A 20,661-nucleotide genomic window follows, 5' to 3' on the forward strand; every position below is an offset into this window, starting at 1 on the left:
CTGTGCAGCCTATTCCAATACCTGACCACTTGAACAGCGGATTTCTTTCCACTGAATCTCTGCTGTCGCCGCTTAAGGCCGTTTCCTCTGGCCTTCTCCCTTCAGACACCACACAAGAGACCGGCCCCCCCTTACTACACCCTCCTGTCAGGGAGCGATGAGGCGCCCCCTCAGCCTCCTGGAGCCCCCCGGCTCCCTCAGCCTCATTCCCCATCCCCTGCAGGAGGCTGGCTGCCCCTGGCCGGACCCGCTCCCGCAGCCCCGTCCTGTGGAAGCGCATCCCGAGGGCAGGCGCGGCCGCCCCGGATGGACGCGGGCGCGCTCCCGATGGCCGCGGGCGCGCTCCCGATGGCCGCGGGCGCGCTCCCGGGGCCGGCGGGGCGGGAGCGGGCGGAGCCTGCGCACTGCGCCCCGCGCGCCGCGGCCCGCCCGCCACTCCCGCGGCCCGGCGCTGAAGATGGCGGAGGGCGGTGCGGCGCCCCCGTCCTGCGCTTCCTCCTCCTCCTCCTCCTTGAAGGGGCTGCGGGAGCAGATGGGTGAGAGCGGGCAGGGAGGGGTAGCACGGTGTGTGTATGTGTGTGTGGGGGGTCTGGCGGCCCAAGGGAGCGGCTTTCGCCGGCTGTTCCCCCCCCAAGCCGACCCGCTGGACGTCCGGCCGCGGGGCGGGGAAGGGGCACCGCGATGGAGGCCGCCGGGGCTGCCCGGCCTCAGCCCCGTTCTCTGGCCGGTCCGTGCTTTCCCGCCGCTCCGGGCGGTGATTGCTGGATTGCTGGCTCGGGACCTCCCGCAGGTCGTGGGCAGCAGCAGAGAGAGGCGGCTGCGGGGAGGCTGCGATACGCGAACCGCTCGTTCTTCACCGCTCCTCGAACTTGGCGGTGTCTGTGGTGGCTCTTGCTTTCACAGGGTTAGCTCCAGCGATGTGTTCGGTCCCGAGTACAGAAGGCAGAGAGAGTCCTTGGCATTGATTTCTAATCAAAGATTGAATAATACCTTTTAAAAATTTTTCTAATTTTTTTTTTTAGTGGTATTCTAAGAGGATTAAAGAAGTTCTGCTTTGGTTTTATCTTCGGCTGTGTTTATGTACCTATTAATACTTAAGGTCCTTAATAATATACTCTGGAATGAGTGTTGTGCATGCACGATATGTGTTAGCAGCACAATTTGATGGTACATCTCCATGCAAAAGCTTTGTGGGTGAGCCATTACAAAAGATAAATATTTCCTTATTCCAGTCACAAAAAAAACCCCAAACCCATAAGTAAAGAGACTTGTGTTTTGCTCTAAGCTAACTGACTAGGACTAGGTGCAGAAACTACTCTTGAGAGCCTCTTGCATGATTGTTTTCAGTACATCTGTGTAATTATGTAAAGAGAAGTGCTGGCAAAGGGTCCTGAATGCAGAATTCTCATCTGGCATTCTTCTTCGGTGTGTTGGATGTTGGAAATACTTTAATTACTTCTTGTTTCTGTTTAAAAATTGAGACAGTTTAGTGATGCAGAAGGGTGAAGATCTGTCAAAAGATAGCACTTCTCACCTGCACAGGCCGTGTCTGTTTGAACCCTACTCTTCCTGCTAGAACTGCTGAATTTTATTTTGCATGTTGGATGTGCTTACATGGTGGCTGCTAAGTTTTTCTAAGGATGGGTGTCTATATTTGCTGACAGCTGTCATGACCTAGATTTAGTCCCAAAATCAGAGAGGAAATGCTCCCTGGGCCAGGCAGCTCCATCTCCCTTCAGATATGCACAGGCTGTAATATGCACATCATGTTGCAAAAACAACCCCCCTCACTAAATCCTGGAAAGGCTAGACCTTGAATTTTTTTCCCTCAGGAGGTAGAAGTCACTGAACCAGAAACTGAACTTCAGTGTACATAGAATGCATTTGTAGCAGTTACGTGCTCAAAGATAAACTCAGTGCTAATGTGCAGTGAATCAGTGCTATCTGTGAGCTCACAGGCCCTCTGCAGCTCTGCTCCTGACTTCTAGTCAGTAGCACTCCCTGGAGAGAGCAAATGATGTTTAGAAATCATCCTTGCAATCCAGTGGCTGACAGTGGAATTTGCAGGATAATTTACCACAGTATTTGCTGCTCTTCGGAGAAGTCATGAGCAGCAACCAAGTCTGGTATTGCAGCTGTTTGGAGAAGATGTAGGAAAAAAAAAAAAAAACCAGACACCCGAAGGAACCTTGATGTAGTCCCACGCTACCCTTGATGTAGTCCCACACTACCCTTTGGCGTGTTTGGGGAGGGATAGGACTTCCTGCTTCTCTGAGCTCAGCTGGCTGCATGGAGGACTCTCAGTTCCAAAACACCTGATAACTAGAATGATTGGACCCAGCTTCTGCTCTGTGGGCAGTTGTGTACTTTGCTGTCTTAATCAATCAGAACATCTGTGCAGAATAAATACGGTGTTGTTTGCCCTCAGCCGTTCTTCAGTGAACCTGTGGGGGAATCTCACATTTAAAGATAATAAAGAGCATCTTGCTGAGAAACCACAGCTCTTTCTGGCAGCCTGGTTAAGAGGTGTGTATGCATACTGTTTGTATAGTCACCTTCTGCATGGATACCTTTGTGGGTCCTTATTAAAGGATACTTCTGGATTCTTGTTCTGTTCGCTTCTGCTCCCTGTGACCAGCCCCTTGATACTGCTTTTCTCTGTGGGTGATTTGTGCTTGTTAATTTCTAGGCCTTGCACATGTAGAATCCCATAGGGCCACTTGTAACTAACTTCCATACCAATTTTGTACCTTTGGCAAGAAAAATATTCTCTTAAATTCAGTCTAGTATTGAGTTAAGGAGAAGGTGTTTCTCCTTCTTTGAATATCAGCTGTAATTAAGATTCTGCAGGCCAACTCATGCCTGCAGTGCCAGTTCTACAGTTCCTTTGTAATCATTTTGTGCCCTGACACACTTGTCCAGTCTTACTTCCTTTATGTCGATGACAAAAAGCAGAATTTGCTACTACAGCAAGAAGGCAGTTAAGGTTTCTGAACATCACTGAACATTAGAAATTAATTGCAGTTGTACACTGAACAGCATAGATGGCAGTTGCTTACCCCGTTTTTGTTATCCATGCTTACTGCTGTCATCCCTCAGGGATGAAGAGGAATTTTTGATCCTATTCTAATTCTATAAGTACTGCTGAGCTCGTTAAGATGTGAGAAGAGGGGAATAGTCGGGTACATGTGGTTTATCCAGTAAGTGAGGTTTTCCTTAAGTAGTGTGGGTAATCAGAGGAAAAATACCCATAATTTAAGCTGCTGTAGCCTACTTCTATTGTCTGCATTTTCACTGGAATTCTGTAAACTCCTGTCTTTTCTAGTATGGGTGGTAGAGAATGTTGGTGGGTTTTTTTTACCAGAGCTTGGTAATCCTGTGCTGTTGCCAGGATTTCCACTCATGTATTGAGTTGCTGTTGCAAAGGTTGAACAAAACATTATATTTAAGTGCTGTTCCTATATATTTTCCTTTCCAAGACCTGCGTCATCTTTTGTCTCAGTCTTGGGGAAAAAAAATAAAGTGCCTTTTTCAACAAATCTAGCTGCAGGCATGAATTCCATGCAGGTCCCAGTTTGGTTGGAAGTTTTCTAATAAAACAACAGCTTAATTCCATGTAATCATTTTTTTTTTCTCCCTGTGTAAGTGACACTGTCTGGCTTTGTCCATCTTTGTCCCAGACCACAGTTCATAGCAACAGCTTTACTAAGTGCACATAGACAGAATTGGTATGAAAAGAAGGATGGATGGATAACTGGTAGTGCAACTTCATTGCTCAAGCAAGTAGTCAGGGACATGCACAGATTTATCTGGTCTCTAGTTAGAAGTTATAAAACATAACTTAAGAACTCAAGCTGGTACCAACACCTGTAGGAGTACTAGAGAACTCTTGGGTACAGTCTTGGTCACACAACAGAAGATGATCAGACGTGTCTAGAGGAAATTGTTTGGGATCCAGAAGCATCTGTCAGTCAGATAATTGATGAATTGGCCTGTGCATCAGAGCTGCTTGCTGGAAGAGCATCAGAATTTACTTAAAAATTTGGATCCTTGAAAGCCTTTGGGATTTGCAGTGTGGTTGTCAGTAGAGGTGAGCTTCAAATCTTGCCTGGGAAGCAGCAAGATAAGGAAACCATTCCTTTGCCAGGTTTCTCACAATGTGGGAGTGGTACCTGAAAAGCATCTTGAGCATTCAGTTGTTGTCCTGCTTGGTGATGTTTGAATGAATGACTGGTACAGGTTCCATCTGCAGAGTAAAGGCAGCCCATGACTGGGATATTCAGATGATGATCACTGGGGCTGGCTTCAATTTCTTGTTTTGTTAAACTCCTCAGAACTTTGGAGAAAGTTTTAATGGTTTTTTTGTGCTTCATCTTTTTTCCCTGTATGAAAGTAGTAAGACGGCTTTGCAGAATGCCAAGGCACTATAAATGCAAAGAACTGCACAGAAATTGGATTTAATGTAGATCTCAGTGGTAAGAGAACATTCCTAAATCAGGCTGAGAACTGAATGTAATTAGTTTTGAACTGAATTAAGGCTATAAGCTGTCGTTTCATTTTCTTTTTGTTCAGGGAAATACCACTGTACAGGATAGGGATAATTTCATGATTCGTAAAGATGAATGCTATGTATTTAGGTGATTAGAATTGTGAAGATTACTTCCAGTTGTAAGTGGTTTATAAAAGGTTTTATTCAAATTTAAAACTTTGAATTCTTGAGATTTCTCCAAATGCATTCAGGAGAGAGATCCTCTGTGCTGTAAGGAGAAAAAAGCAAACAAACAAGAAAGCCACCCAAACCATGTGCATATACAGCATATTTTTTTCAGTTTCTTCTGTAGATTGTTCCATTCTTTACATATTTCTTCATGTGTTGAAGTTGGAAAATATAAATTTGGCTTCCATGCTTCAATTCAGATGAAACTGTTTAGCAAATAATGATTTGCAAGGGTCATAACTCCAGTGGTGAGAGCCCAGAGATGCTGTGGCTTACGCTATCCCTAACTGTGGATAGTCTTAAAATGTGACTGGAATCAAGGACTGCTGCTTCTTCATACACTTATGTTTTTCAAAAAGAAAACAGGAATATTTAACTTAATAATATTAACTGATGCTATTACTAATTTTCAGTTCTTAAAGGTAATAAGAGAGTAAAGAAGAGTTACTATGGGTTACTATAAGATAAAAGGAAGAAATAATCTAGGTTAGTCATAATAATTAGGTATGAAAAGCTGCTGGTTGTCTTTAAATTTGATTAAATAATTGAAGGTACTTGCAGTCCCTTTGTGAAAGGACACCCTGACCAGTAAAATTCTGAGCATGCAATTTTAATGACTTTGGTGAATATGACTTACTGCATTACTTGTGGTACTTGAAAATCCAACTGGGACTGCAAATTTCTTGTCTGCCACAAATGAATTAGTGCCATTTATCTTCCAATTATGCTGCTCACAACAGTGAAATTATTAGGTTAATCTTAATTGATGATATGCTTTCATTGTGTTTGCATATGCCTGTCCAATAGCCAAAACCTTCCTAGATGCTGGTGTTTAAGTTTTTTGGAGCATGGGGTTCATGGAAGAAAAAAATGTTGCTCAGAATTGTTTTTGTGTGAAAGAGACAGAAACTTCCACTGTGCTGCATAATGCTTGTGCATAAAGGGACACAAGCTTTTGCTTTTAAGGAAGGTTGACCTAGTTGTTTGACATTTGTTTTCATCTAAATTATTTTTATATTCCAGTCAGTTTGGAACTTCCACTTTATAGGTGGAAGATCCTCAGCTGGTTGCCTTTGAAGAAAACAGTTACCACTGAACATGCTCTCTCTTTTCTCATAGTGTTTTTAGCCTTCGTAGTTCCCAGAGAACTTCTAAAATACTGGTTTATGAGTATTTAACTGACTCTTAATTCAGAGACACTCTCTGTTGTTTAAATGCACTGACCTGAATCTTGGGAGGGAGCATAGATATTGTAGTGGCTTGTTCTCTGGGCAAGTGTTTCAAAGCTTCCAAGGTGCTAAAATTCCTCTCCGAAGCCAAAGAGGGCTTGGCTACAAGAATATAAAAATACTGTAAGAATCTTTATACTTAAAGAACATGATTAATAGAATTTATTAATTTCAAACCTTATCCTCTGTTTAGTTTTGCCAAGAGAACTTCTTAAAGGAACATTTTAGCAGCACAGAATTGATCAATAATACATATGTTGTGTTCTGGATATTAAAACCAAGGACGCTCATCTCCAGACCAGAGCAGTGAGTGTCACCTTACTCACTTTCAAATTTCTTTATAAGACTTTCTTTCACTGGGTAATGAATTTACAAAAAAATTATAGTCTCTTTATTTGTCTCTTTAGCTGTTTCTTCCTGCTTGCTTTTTTTATGCCCTTTGCCACTTTTCACTTATGCTTCAAGCTCTTTGGGGCAGGGACTTAAATTACTTTGCTGTGGTCTTACGCTGCATGTAGTGGAGCATCGCAGAGCCTTTATTTTTTAATTAGCTGGGTGAACTGCACAGCTTTAAGAAAATGTGCTGTTTATTTCCTTTTACATTTTGCACCCCCCCTGTTCTGCTTTAGACAGAGGTTTTGCTGCATTTAACACGCTGTGGGCCTGTCGGTGTCCTGCAGCAGTTTTCTGTATTGGGTGATTTGATTTGAGACTGGCTTGTTGGGAGTAAATGCCAGCACTAGTCTCTCTTCTTCTGAGACACACAGTGTTGAAATAAGCTCTAAATTTTCCATGAGAAATTCATCAAGTGTGAAAGGCAAAAGCAGTAGTTTTCACTGCTGCCTGGTAAAGGAGCTGCTATCTTTCCACCAAAAGAAAGCTCAAAATGTTGTTTTCACAGGGTTTGTCTCGAGTCCGTTGTGACTCGCAGTGCTAGGCTGTGATCTGGGCGGGCATTGTTTGGGCTGGGTGAATTAAACAATAGCCTCAGCCTGCAAACAAGAGGACAAAAGCGTTTTCAAGGCCATGCTTCTAGCAAGCAAAAAACCCCAGACTGTTCAGGAAAGAGGGAAGTCGTGAGGTTAGTTATTGCCAGTGTTATGGATAGTGCACTGTAAGAGAAAGAAACAATACAATGAAAAAAACAGATGTGAGAAAAGAGAACAGAGCAAGAGTTTGTCTTGAAGTTACTTTTTGTCATGGCTGTGCAGGAGTGTGAAGAGGAGTGAGTGTTAGGCAGCCTCCAGAGATGGAGGAGTAAAGCAGAGAGCTGATTTCTGTCTGTAGCTTTTGCCAATGCTTGGGTTAGAATTCCCGTGGAAACTGAGCTGTGCAGAGGAGGTTAAAGTGGGACTGCTCTGGCATCTATGAAGCTAGTCCAGCGTTGAGGGCCAACAAATGTACTCCTGAGGCGCAGTGCTATTAAATAGAGAAAATTATTTGTACAGCAGTCTGGTTACTGATAGTCTTCCACTCTGATTAGAACTCCACCATTTTACCTTTTGGGTCCTTCTGTAGCTGTTAAACCTGTGTCTAATTCTGTCCAGTTGGGACTGTTAAAGCTGTGTACACCTATATATAAGCGTTTATGTCACATAACCAGTAAATTTCACAATGAATCCACCTGAAATTTTGTAAGGACATATTCTTTGCAAAGACTGCTTTCATTTTTGTCCTGTGTATTAGGATACTTTGGAATTTCTAGTATGCAGAAACAGGTAAATATTTCTGCTAAACTTGAGAAAGTTCACAAGGGTCTTTACAAGAATAGAGTTTCTGCTCTCATTCTGCTCAATTTCTCTCTAAGAGATGAATAGTAATACACTTCACTAATAAAGAACCCCAAATTGTGGAAGCCAGGTGTCTTTTCCAGAGAAGGGGATAGATTTAGTTTGTCAGCCTTATGATGGCTTCTGCAAGCATTGGCAGTATGTCTTTATCCTTTCTGACATTGTGCTGGCAGTTGCTTTTTCCATTAAGTAGCAAGAAGTGTAACTGTGTGAGGTTAAAATAAGATAATACAGTGAGAGTGGGAGTCAGTGAGACTCTACATGTGCGTTTCCAATAGTATGAAGACAACTGAAGGTAGTAAGGATGGTACTGGTCTGATGTGGCTCTCGAGCAATGGCGTAACTTCTCTGACTGTAGAAAGTTTCTGGAGATGGCTGCCAGTACTGTTAAAGACAAATTTCAGTGCCTTGGTCTGTGCTTGGATTACAGTCAAATTTGATTCAGATTATGTGCTTCCTCTAAGGCGAAGTGTACAGAGATTAATGCAAAAATTACCTAGCAACCTTCTCAGTGCCCTTCTGGTCATACCCTGCACTGAATGAGTATCATAATATGTCTTTGAGTTTGCTTCAGCTGTATCTTTGCATGTTTCCTTATATAGAAATAAATAATTTTGCTAATTATGTGATTTAAAAAAAATAATTCCAGGTCTTAATCTGAATGTGGATGTTTAAAGATAAGTAAAAACTTAACTTCTTGCAAATATATCTGAAATACTTAGCTCCTGGAGCTGCTAATTCATATACTGCAAAGGAATGTTTGTGTCAAGTTTTCCAATGGGATCAAAATTTGTGATGAATTGAAGAAATTACCCTGAACTGCCTTGAACTTTGGGAGCAAAACCAGGCTGTTGTACAGAATTAGCTGCAGAAATGGTCTTGAAGGGAGGAAAGCACATAAAGGCAGTAAAATAGGTTTCCCATGTAGGGAATAAATATAGGACAAAGTTTGCAGATGGAGTCTGGGACAGGGATAAGACAACAGGAAGCTCTTGTAGCCTGCTGAAGCTGAGAGTGTGCACTGCTTTCTAGATATCTGTGTGCTTCCCATCTGGTGGCTGCCCAGACAAAACAGGAGAACCATCTGCCTTCCAGCTGGCCCATCAGAAGGTGCCTACCAGGAGGCTCACGTTTGTGCTTGTGGAGGAGCCTACCAGTCCTTGCAGCCCAAAGATGGGATGTGAAGATCAACAGGGAAAGACAGAAAAGGGGAAAACAGGGAAAAGAGGAATGCACACAGAGAAGGCTTTCTCTTCGTAGTTAGAAACTTTCTGTGTTGTCCACTTGTTTGTGTCAAGGTGCATCTCTGTTGTCTGAACAGGGAGCAGTGGTGTAAAAACCAGTACCTAATTTTTCTTAAAGCTTCAGACATATGATCTTGTATCCGTTTGGTTCAACAATGTTAATTAATGAGTGGAAATCACCTTAAAAGGCAGTGCATGAAAATCTTAAACTTAAATGCTGACTTTCCTCATCTTTCCTGAAAATATATACAAAACTTATTAAAAGGATCTGAACACTTATTGGCAAACTGTAGCTCTGTGTAGCAGAGCAAGACAAAAATGGTGTCTTGCAGATGTGGCATAATTTGCTATAAAATCAGACATATTTTGCTGGGAAGTTCACTTTTGGTTCATGGATTGCTTACTGCGTTCTTGTTGCCTGCTTTAAACTTTTATGGACACGCTTAGAATCATAACAATGCGTAACATTCAGGAGCCCTCCTAACACCCCCCATTTCAGAAGCTTAGTCTGGGATTTTTTTGTTTGCTTTGCATAACAAGCCATTAAATCATAAGAAGCAGGAGGATTGCTGTGAAAGTCAGCACATTCTGCTCTCCTCTGTGGTTCTACAAGGGAAGGGAAGGGCAAGCGGGGTGGTGGACACCAGGGACGTGATGGGATGGAAGCCCTGAACCTCGCTGGGTAAAGGGACAGAGCAGCTTCAGTCCCTAATGAGGTTTACTAAGAACAGCAGCGGGTTCTTTGCCAGTCTTGGCAGAGGCCAAGGGTATTAACCGTGTGCAGGGGTTGAAATAGAAATCAAGGTTTATTTTTAGCGCTGGTCTCTTCAGGGCATATTGGAAACCTGATCAGGGAAGGGAAGTACTGTCATGCTCAGTGTGCAGGAGGCACCTCAGCACCTGCACTGTCAGTGGATCGTGAGCTGGAAGTGAAATTGGGAGAGTTGGATTTATCTAGAATGTCACCACCTGGTGCTTCTGTTGATGCCTTGTGGCATCATGTGGGTTTGGTTTATCTCTGATTTGCTTGGCTAGACCTGGGGTGCTAAGTGGTGATGAGGGAGCAGAAGGAAAGCTGCTTCCCAAATTACCCTATCATTTCATGGTCCAAATAGCTCTATTTTATTATGCATGAATGCAGATATTATTATTATTGGCCTCATGAATGGCTTATTCTTTTATTAATTTTACCTGGAGCACTTAAAGGTAGACTACTTTAAAATAAACATACACATTATGCTGATCACAAAATATTGTTGTGAAAGTCTACTGTGGGAGGGCAAGCTCAGAACAGAAATGAGATTTAATTTGATTCTAAGAGATTTTTGCTTCTTCAGGGAGTTTGCTAAATATTTCCATGAAGGCACACCCCTCCCACCCCCCAGAAATGCAACATGTGACACGGATTCTAGTGAAATGGTTGTTAACTGGGGTCCTGTTCTGGGGTATCCTGTTCATTACAGAAGTATTAGGCTTATTTTACAGAGATATATTTTCTGGAAAAATTTTTTTCCATGAAGCTTTGCTCTAGCAGACTGCTACATTCATTATGGAAAACTAGGCAAAGAAATTATAGATATCTGTGCCAAAAAACATTTAAATATATTCATTATTAAGGTTTCTTTTATCTTATTAAAGCAAAATAAGATAGGCATTTTTAAAGATTGCATAGTGCAGCAATATGCAATGCTTTTTCTGTAGTAAAATGTGAACTTTGGAAATCACACTTTTGTGTTGTAAATTTAACATGAAATTGTCAAGGGCCATAAAAGGTGTCTGTTGACCAGGGACTCAGTGAAATTGAGCTCACTTATCTCAGGGATGTATCTAATGTGATGTCTGTCCCCCTTTTATTAATCTTTTGTTCAGATCCCCAGTTTACATTTGGTTCTGGCGTTCTGTTGGTTAAATTGATCACATCTATGACACACAAAGGTGCATGCCTTGTGCCTTAAATCTGCTACTTTCAATTGTGTAAGTACATTGTTTCCATGCAAATAACGAAGCATTGAAGGAGTGAACATAAAATATTTGATCTGACAAACAAAAAACCTTGATGTGCAAAGTCCTCTGGATGGGTATTTCTAGACATTTTTCTCCTCTGTGTCCTATGCAAGCTGAACTGTTTCTGTAACCCACTTTCCCATTTTATAGAACCTCAAGTAATCTTCTGCATCCTTAATTAATTAAAATAAACTGACTAATTGCTTTGCAGATGTGACACATTTTTAAATCAGTGCCTTTTCATCATGAGCATTATTCTAACTGTGTGTTTGTTTTTGATTGAATAAATAAATGTATAGTCCTCCATATCCATTATGGCTTGTTTGTTTAGCAAGATTTCAAATAGAAAAATATTTCTGCAAGTAAAATAAAGTTAATATTGTACATGTTTAATTGCAGATTGCCTCTTACTATAACTTCATTATGGAAATTTGGATATTTAAACTTTGAGAGCCTCAGCAAAATTCCATTTTTGGTCTTAACTGAAGCTGATTTAGGTGCAGAGTGAATTTGTTCTATTGGGATAATTTCCTGCCTGGATTGAGTTAGCTCGACCTGCCTGGGCACCCCTGTCTCCTTCCTTGAGGAAAGATGTACCTAGATTTCTGTATTTCTCTGAAATCTAAGTGGTATTTGAGGAAGCTTGTGTTCCTCCAGCTTTTGTGATGTATGAGTTGGGTATGAATGCCCTGGCTGTACATTTCTGCTCTTAGAACACCTGCTTTTCCTCTCTGGCTGTTTTCACTTCTATTTGTGTTAGAATAGATAATTCTGTTGTTCTCCACTTGGTGTTTTTTGGGCTGGATTCCCATCCATGTGACATGCAACAGTGTACAAAAATCAGATTTTTGCCTGACTTATCTGATCTAGATAGTGAAAATAAAGTGACCCCTGTATTTTTGCCAACTGGTAATCTCATCGTGTTGTAGTATATCTGGTCTCTGACTTGTTTGAAAAGAGCCTCAGAGATGTATAGGATGGCATTGAGGAAGACTTTTGTTTGCTGCTGCAGTGAAAAATTAATTCAAGACATGGCAACAGCTGCGGGTGACAGTTTAGAGTTGCTGAATAAGTATTGTAATCAGCATTTGTCACTGAAATCACATGGGATTAAACACTTTGAGGTGATTGTTCTTGGGCACAGCCTAAAGGGAGGGTTATTACCATGACACAACTAGTTGTCATGGCAATGCATGGAGATGAGGGAGACTCTTCCTTCCTCTTTTGCATTCAGCATTACTCTTATTAAAGGGAAGTCAGATCATTGACAAAGTTGTATTCTTCTTTTTAAAAATGTAACAGCAAATTGTACTATTGGTCCTTCATGTTCTAGTTGAGATCACAGCATGTTATGTGTTCCTTTTGTGGATTTGCCTTTTCTGTGTAAAACTGGCCTCAACTTTCTCATGTGTGGGTGGTTGTGTTGTGTGTTCCCTTGCTTCCCCTGAAGTTGGGCTTTTCCATGGAACCCTGTTGAGCTTCCAGTGTCTGTCAGCCGAGGTGAGAACAAGGTGGCAGCGTGTGAGGACGCTTCTGTTTGAGCTGTGCAGGGCACTGGGGTAATGCTGTCCTACAGGTTGCCCTGCCTGCTTTCCCTGTAACATTTCACCTTCACACCCTGATAGATGATTAGAGAAGGTTGATACAAAACAGAAAATCTGGGGAAAGTAAAGTAAATTGGTCCCTCTGACTTGTTAATGGGTTTTGTTATTTAATGAAATTAACATTTCCTTTCTGTGCGATTATCTGTGAGTTGCAGCCCGGCATTTTGCTAAAGTCACCTTGGTGAAACTCAGATAAGGTGAATGGGTCTCTGCATAAATGCTCAAATTACTGTTTTGGAGTCTGATTTATAACTAAAATTTATTTTTGAAGATCTGTTTTCAGAAGTATGTTGTAAGCATGTAATGGTTTACTTTATGCAGTTAATTCTCCTTCTCTTTCATGTCATGAAGTAATGACAGGTCTTCATAGACCTCTCCCGCTTGGGTCTCATCAGGATATGATTCTAGTAGTGCTAATGGACTATTACATACATGTGTCCAGCCCACAAATGCTCATGTGGTAGCAAAGGGTTTTTATTATTAAGTGTAAGTCAGGCATAACTTTGCAAAATAATGGGGTTTGTCTTAGAAGAGTTATTAAAGAAGTTTAATCTTTGAAACCCTATAATCTTAAAATATAAAGTTTGGTAAATGTTTTTACAATAAATGGCTATGCCAGGTCTAAAGTCTCATTTCACAAGTTTTTCCTTACAAACTGAGCAGCCTCTTGTTAGTTTTTTAATAAAAGCATCAGCAACTTCAAATAGAACTTTATGTATTTATTTTATATATTTTTCATTAATTTCAGTTGTAGAGCTTTTCTTATTGTGTGTTGGTTCTTTCTCACAGTTGCTGCTGCCCAAGCCATAGCAGAAGAAAGAAGAAGCCAAAGTGGCATTAGCCCTCTTACAATCCAGACCTCAATAAAGACAGCAACTAAACCAGGTATAACTACAGGTCATTGCGCTTAATGAAATGCTGGGCTCACAAGGAAGAGTTAAAGAAGAGATTGAAAAGAACATATTAAGAGAGAAGTTCGGTGCTCTTTCCTCAGGAGGCCTCAGAGCACCTGGTAGATAGTTTGTAGGTCTAGTTTTGCTGACAAATTTCTGCTTTAGACTGGCTCAGAATTCAGTTGAAGTTGCCTGTCTTGTAAGCAGGGCATGACAGCAAAGATAAATGATGGTAACTGGGCAAATTACCAGATCACTTCTTGCTGAAATTCAAGCTTTCATTCCTGCAAAGAATGCTTAAGTCTTGGTTCTGCTTAGTCTGCAAATGAGCTGTCCTGCAGTGCTCTGAATTTGTCATGACAGGTGAACTATCTGTTCCCAGATGACATTTTCCTAAATTCCTGTCATTCTTGTTCATGGGAGTTAATATGTACAAGAATGAGGATCAGAGCTGAATTTGAAATAGGGTATGTTCTCATATGTCTGACTTCTTAGGTTTTCTTTTGACTATACCTACTGAGCCTTTAATATGATGTCTGCTTTCTCTTGAGCCTGTTAAAAGTAGGGTTGTGAGGCAATGGGTAGGGGGAAAAGGAAGATGTTCAGCTTTCTGTGAATTTTTCAGAGGGTATCTTTAGCCTTTGTGTGGAGTGTGGAGTGATTTGGTGATGTGTGCATCTCTCAGGAGGTTTAATTCTCCTTTTGGTAGTAAGGATGTTTGTATTTAACTTCGAATGTTCAAAGTCATTGACAATTATGTGTCTTCAATTTTTGTTTTGACAGTGATAGATGGTTCCATGCTAAGAACAGAAGAAAGACAAAGACTGGCCAGGGAGCGTAGAGAAGAGCGGGAAAAGCAACATGGTATTTTCATGTTTCACTTAAAATACAATTTTCTAAAATGTTTCTGTTAAAGGAATTACTGCCCCCCTTAATCCATATTCTGTCACTTTTTGCCAGTGTGCTGGGGACAAGAGACAAGGTCTGCTCTTGGTCTCGCATCAGTGTCCATCTGTGAACCTGAATGAAGAAGTTTTGGGTTTGAGTGGAAAACACTGTAGAGTTTTAGCTTGTTGAAGCTCTGTGTCACTTCTGACCTTCCATTTCCTGGTGACCACCCAGCAAATTTATCCTATTCATTATTGAAAGCCTTAACAAAACCACTTTCAAAAACAAAACTTTTAGCTTAGAACGCCTTCCTATAGCCTGAAGACTGGCGTTTGGAGAATGCTGATTCAGTGAAAACCAAAAAAGATTTAGCTACTTGAATGGCTTGTTTGCCTTGAACACTGCTTCCCTTGTTTCCCAGCACACTGAAATGACTTCTGTATTGAAGTGTCAGCAGTATACACTTTATCTTAGCAGGGAATCTGAGACAAGAGAACAGCAGAAAACTCTTGCCCAGCTTTATGCTGTTTGTGATGTGAATCAGTGCATGTGTGTGTAGCAGGACATGAAAGGGTCACAGTGTGCCCTGCAGTCCTGGGTCTTGGGCTCCCAGTTGTGAGGAGAGATGTCTCTCTGAGCTGTATGTTTGTTTCCCAACATAAAAGCAAAGACCCACAACAACAGGAATTATTGTATTATCCTGGTATGGGACAGGGTACAATCATGATGCATATAAAATTCAGGAATGTTTGGGGGGCTCTATATGTAGAGCATTGATGGTGTGATTATCTGGTCTCTTGGTTCATTTCATCTGTCTGGCCATGGAAAATACCCTGTGCATTCTAGCTTTGTGTCACAGGACCTGAGGCTTCCTGTTGAACTGCACACAGCTGTTCCTTGGTGAAGGCTGCAGAGAATAGTGATATAACTATTTTGAACTCCAGTGCAGAAACTGTAGGATCTTCCCATCTTGTCACTCAGTGCCTTAAATATTACTATATTTTGTTCTTAAAAAAGAAAAGAAAAGAAAAAAAGTACAACATAGAAAATTCTACTGTTTGGTTTTTAATTTACTGTTAGGGTTTTAATTTTAATTTAGAGAGACATCACTATTATGTTGATAATTGTATGCTTAATATAGGGAATATACATATCCTGATATTCCTGTCTAGGCAGTAAAGCCTAGTGGCAGGCAAATTTGTAATTCCACTTCCAACCTGGGGACAGAATTAAAGATGAGCGTGTTATCATGTGTGATGTCAGCCACCTCTGCAAGCTCTTCTTCCTGTATATTTTCCCTTCAAGTGGTAAGAATTCTGCTTGGATACGCTCTTGCTTGTGAGTTGCATTGCAATATCAATGAATGACTAAATTTGATTTTAATTTTTTCTTAAAAATATTCTTACAGCTGCCAAAGAGACACAGATCCTTGAAAAGGAGAGAAAAGCAAAACTCCAGTATGAAAAACAGTTAGAAGAAAGGCAGAGAAAGCTAAAAGAAATGAAACAAAAAGAGGAACAACGGAGGGCAGCAGTAGAAGAAAAGAGGAAACAAAAAATAGAGGAGGAAAAGGTAACACACACCAGAGTTCTGTAGTTTAGACAAACTGCATTGTTTTCCTACGTTACCATGCTCTGAAGTGGTGTTAATGAGAAACTTAGAGAAGTGATGAATGCATTAGAGCATAGAAGTATTTTCCACAACTACAGTGGGATATGTAGGCATATGTCTTCTTCCCCAGAGAGTGTTAGCTACAGCTGAGGCACTCAGGACTTCAGGAGCTATGGCTGTTTGACCACTGACTATTTTTCACATGAGCAAAAACCCCACCCCATATTCCTAGATTTCCAGATGAGTCCGTCTGTAAATCAGCGTGAGTGACAGGTCTTAGACTTTATTCTGATATTTCTGTGTCTTGCTTCCTTGGAGCCCTGCTGTGGCCTGAGACTCATATTCTCTTAGTTCTTCCAAATCAGAATTCATTCCTACATGATGAAAGGTGGTGATGTTATCTGTGTATTTGTCATTTGCTGCTTTGAGCTGTGTAGTGACTGTTCTCACTGGCCTTTGCCCTGACTGCACATGGAAAGACAATGTTTGATACTTCTGCTATCAGCTTCTATCCATTGAGTGTTTCACTCAGTGGATAGAGGCTGACAGCAGAAAGAAATACATGAAGTTATTCCATCCTTTTGACAAGTAGCTCTGTTAGTGCTTATTAAATGTACAAGTTCCAGGCTGTCAGCAGTGGAAGCATCACACATCTGTGCTTTTGTCAGCTGGTTGTGAGACCTTGCTGTGAGTCACTGATGAAGAGCCTGTAAGCCTGGCTGGCTGCTGTTTGGAGTCCAGTGTTGTTACACTGTTCTAGCAATCCATCTTTGCTGCCCTTTTTGACTGGCAGTATTCTACACTGGTGTTTGGTTTTCTGTAATCAGCTTCTGGACATGGTCAGATTGATATTCCATTTGAACGTCATGAAATAGTTTAGATTGCTGGAGAGCAGAAATGTTTGGGTGGGCTGTAACTGCAGTCCAGTGCAGTGTTATTTCTGTAAGCATCTGCTCTATGCAAAAAGCATCCCTTATGCTTCAAAAAGTTGTTACCTTTAAATTTATTACATTTATTAATGTAATTTTGAGGATGGTAGATATGTAGATGGTAGATAAGCGGCCACCAGGATGAATAATCAAGGAAGACAAGAACTAGCAATGAGGTGTTAACCTTGTTTTTTACTCAGTCCCTGGAGATGATCTATATAGAGAGTTACATGTGCAGAATCTGGAAGGTGGGAAGACAGTATGAATTTGACCTGTTAAACCTTGCTTTCAATCAGAAAGTGAAAATAGATCTTGACTGTGGTATTCTGGAGGAGTAGAGGAAAAATACCAGCAATATACGATATACAGCTGTAAATTTGGTAGATAGAAGTGCATTAAAGTACATAGCCCCCAACATTATTGTTAACTTATTCAGCCAAGTCTTGTTTAGTTAATCATCTAATAAGGTAGAAGCAGCAGCACTGCAGCAAATATTGTGGAAAAGAAAGTGATTCTAAGAATTTTGAAGACCACTTGCCATGGTGAAGATTCAGATATTTGTCTCCCCACAGCTGCTCTGTAATTCTGCAAATCTCTGCAGCTGACTGTATTGAGACTTTGAGCTCATTCCTGTCATTTGTAAAGTGAAGCCTATGTATTTAACTTTGACTGAAGAATTACTGCACTGCAGATAGCTACATGGAAATACAATCTAGAGATTACATAATGTCTGGGTACTTTGGCACCTTAGGTAAGCTCTAGTTCAGGTTTCTTTAACAGAGGGGAAACTAAGCTTTATATTTCAAACAAAAACTTTTAGATTTATCTTTTGTCAGTGAGCAGAACCCTCCCTTCCTTCTAGGTGACTCTTTTAGTTTGTGTTGTGAAATGGTGTTGAAATGAGGTGAAAAGCTTGTGTCCCCAGGCAGGAGAAATGGCTCTATAATGAGTTCCCATGACATCTTACTGCAGTGTAGCTGCAGCAAATACTGCTTCAAAAGATCACTTGGGATGTAGCTATTCCAGAAGAGAAATGTGTTATTTACACGTGTGGAAACCTGGCTGGCAAGAAGGAGCCTAGCATGGTTACAGTTTGTCTTTATGCACAAGAGCTAAAGCTCTCCTGCTGGCAGTTACTACTTCTGGAGACAGCAGCAAAAGCTTTTTTTGCCCTCCTTTGTCATGTCACCAGTGGTTACTGAGGCCTGAAGATGATTGGTCTTCTTTTTGCAGTTTTGCCTTTGTGTTGCTGTTCCTGGTTTCATCACATCTCTCATAATGTCAATGCCTGTTAAGACCCAGGTCATTGTTTTTATAGTTCTTTGGAAACACAGGTAACTTTAGGCTTGGTATTTTATAATGGAGAATTTTTATCACCTTTTAGAAATAACTTCATCATATAAATTGTTTCAAGGGTAACTGATTACTTTTACACATTTTGGGGTGCATCCCTATTTAGAAAATAAGTAGCACCGTTTACTGAATAGGAAATCTTTTTGGTGGCTATTTTAAGTAAAGAATAAACTAGATCATCTGTGCTTCAGCTCGACCTAATTATGTTTGCAGTGTTTTGAAGCCATTAATTGCCTTCAACATTCTTTGCATGATAATTTTTGTAACCAAAGCTTGGTAAAACAGATTATAAATTGTTTGGGGGGGTATCTATCTTTTGTTTCCTGGTGTGGCTGTGGTTAACAGTTACGAGTTTCATGGAGATGTTGTTTGGTAGGAGCGCTATGAGGCAGTTCTGCATCGCACCTTGGAACGGAATCAGCGGCTGGAAACACGACAGAAGAGATGGTCATGGGGAGGGTCTGTCACTCCAGACTCAGAAGGCAAAACAGGTAAGCAGCACTGTCTCTAGTAGGACTAAAATCACATAATGTTCTGTGTGAACACTGGCAGATGCAGCACTATTCATAGGGACCTGGGTACCCTTTCCTGTCTTGGATCTTAAAGCAGGATCTGTGGGTAGCTCATGGGAAAATGTCGTATCTGTACTTGCTCTGAGACGCTGCTTCAGGCTTAGAGCTGTTTTTGACCTTGGGAAGAGCTGGAGAGAATCTCCATGGGAAATACAACATGTGACAACACTGCCTGCCCTCAAACATCAGATTTGGGGAATTACCATCTGTAATATTATAATAATTTAGAGTCCTTCAAATGCAGTTCATGTAATGGAGTGCTAAGACTGGTGATAAAACCAAAAATACTCAGTTGTACTCTAATATCACATCTCAAATGTCTTAAACACATCCTTGGAGTTACGGAATGTTGACTGATTATTTGAATGTCCAGAAATGGGTAAGGAGATGCAGTGGACAGTCCAAGCTTCTTGGAACATGGATTCTGTTCTGGATTAGGTGATACATTTTAAGAGTCTTTAATTTGAACTCAATTTCCTGTTTCACAATTAACTGTTTTTGCTTGTAAACATTCTGAAATCAGACCAGCAAATAAAAGTTGAAGTGGAAGGGATCTTTTCATGCACTACCTAACTACCAATAAATAATGTGAGTTTTTGGCCAGGAATAAAATAAATCAAAAAAAGCTTCAGTTTGGCCTATCTTCTGTATTGGTGGAATTGTACTGAATGTGGTACTGTCATTTTCTGTCAGCTTGAGTGTGTGCTAGTAACGTGTTTGAAAGTGCTTTGAAATTAGTTGTCATTACGATATGCAGCATCCCCGTATTTTTTGTTAAGTTGCATTTTTTTGCTATTTGACCTTGTGACTTAGCTTATAAACCTTCTTCTTCTTCAGAACAACAGAGCACAGATGAAGGTGGAACTGGTGGTATTAATTTCTAAAATTTTCTTTTTCTGTTGTTTTACACTCACTACTAACCTTTTAAACTTGAGTTCTTTTCACTCTGAGGAAAACCATCTTATAGATCTTTTCCTGGATCTTGGCCAGCCGTGCAACAAATGTGATCCCTAAGTAGAAAGCGGCCCCCCTCATTTTGGCTATCCCTCCCAGCTAATTCAACTACAGCTAAGTCATGGCACCCTGAGGGAATTTTCAGGGAAAGGCTATGTGTATTTGCGTTTTTAAAGAGGTGTGGATACAGCACAGGGAGAAGAGAAGTTTCTACTGGCAAGTATTTGAATACAAATTAGTTCAGTGGTCTAAGATTTGGAAGGTTTAAGGATTTTAATTTCAGACCGTTTCACTGCTTCCTAATTTGGAAAAAGTACATTGTAGGACTTGGTTTATTTCCTTCTTGTTATGGTTTACCAGCAGTTGAAGTAAAATTTGCAAAATCAAATGATATTTTGGTGAAACTTTGTGACAGGGAATGAGTCTCTTGTGTAGTTTGATATTTTGTCTGTGAAGGGTTTTGCAAAATCAGAGCTGTCCCAATTATCTAAAGATAATTCTATACATGTAATGTGTTTTCATTGGATTTCTGGCACTTTCCAGTGCACAGACTGAGCCATTGATAGAAATACTTTGGATCACTGATACATATGTTTAATAAGTAAAATTGTTTCTTGTAAGTAGATTGAGATGAAAACTCTCAGCTGAGACCCAGCTGAATCTGAATCCTGACAGTCTGTGCGTGCCCACAACATTACTAATGCAGTGCAGCTGTCTGTGACACAGACAAGTGAGACTTGAAAATGCAGTGAAGGTCTGACTATGATTTAACTACTCTGGAAACACAGTAGAAGCAGGTGTATTCGAGTTAACTTTTCTCTTCCTTTACCCTGCCCATCATGAGCCCCTAATTTTCTCAAAAAACAGGCAGCT

At 40.8% G+C, this 20,661-nt stretch overlaps 1 protein-coding gene across 1 annotated transcript in view; it reads left to right on the plus strand.

Moving 5' to 3' along the window:
• The first annotated feature begins 424 nt into the window (after positions 1-424).
• Positions 425-20,661, plus strand: part of LOC136373936 (ensconsin-like) — a 41,156-nt gene continuing 20,919 nt past the window's right edge. The window contains exons 1-6 of the mRNA XM_066339014.1: positions 425-536; positions 13,378-13,473; positions 14,265-14,345; positions 15,778-15,941; positions 18,639-18,753; positions 19,672-19,704. Of these exons, the coding sequence (XP_066195111.1) occupies positions 458-536; positions 13,378-13,473; positions 14,265-14,345; positions 15,778-15,941; positions 18,639-18,753; positions 19,672-19,704 (568 nt within the window). The 5' untranslated portion in view covers positions 425-457. The remainder of the gene's footprint in view (positions 537-13,377; positions 13,474-14,264; positions 14,346-15,777; positions 15,942-18,638; positions 18,754-19,671; positions 19,705-20,661) is intronic.

This window comes from Sylvia atricapilla, chromosome Z, assembly GCF_009819655.1.
Source record: "Sylvia atricapilla isolate bSylAtr1 chromosome Z, bSylAtr1.pri, whole genome shotgun sequence".
NCBI classification, from domain to species: Eukaryota; Metazoa; Chordata; class Aves; order Passeriformes; family Sylviidae; genus Sylvia; species Sylvia atricapilla.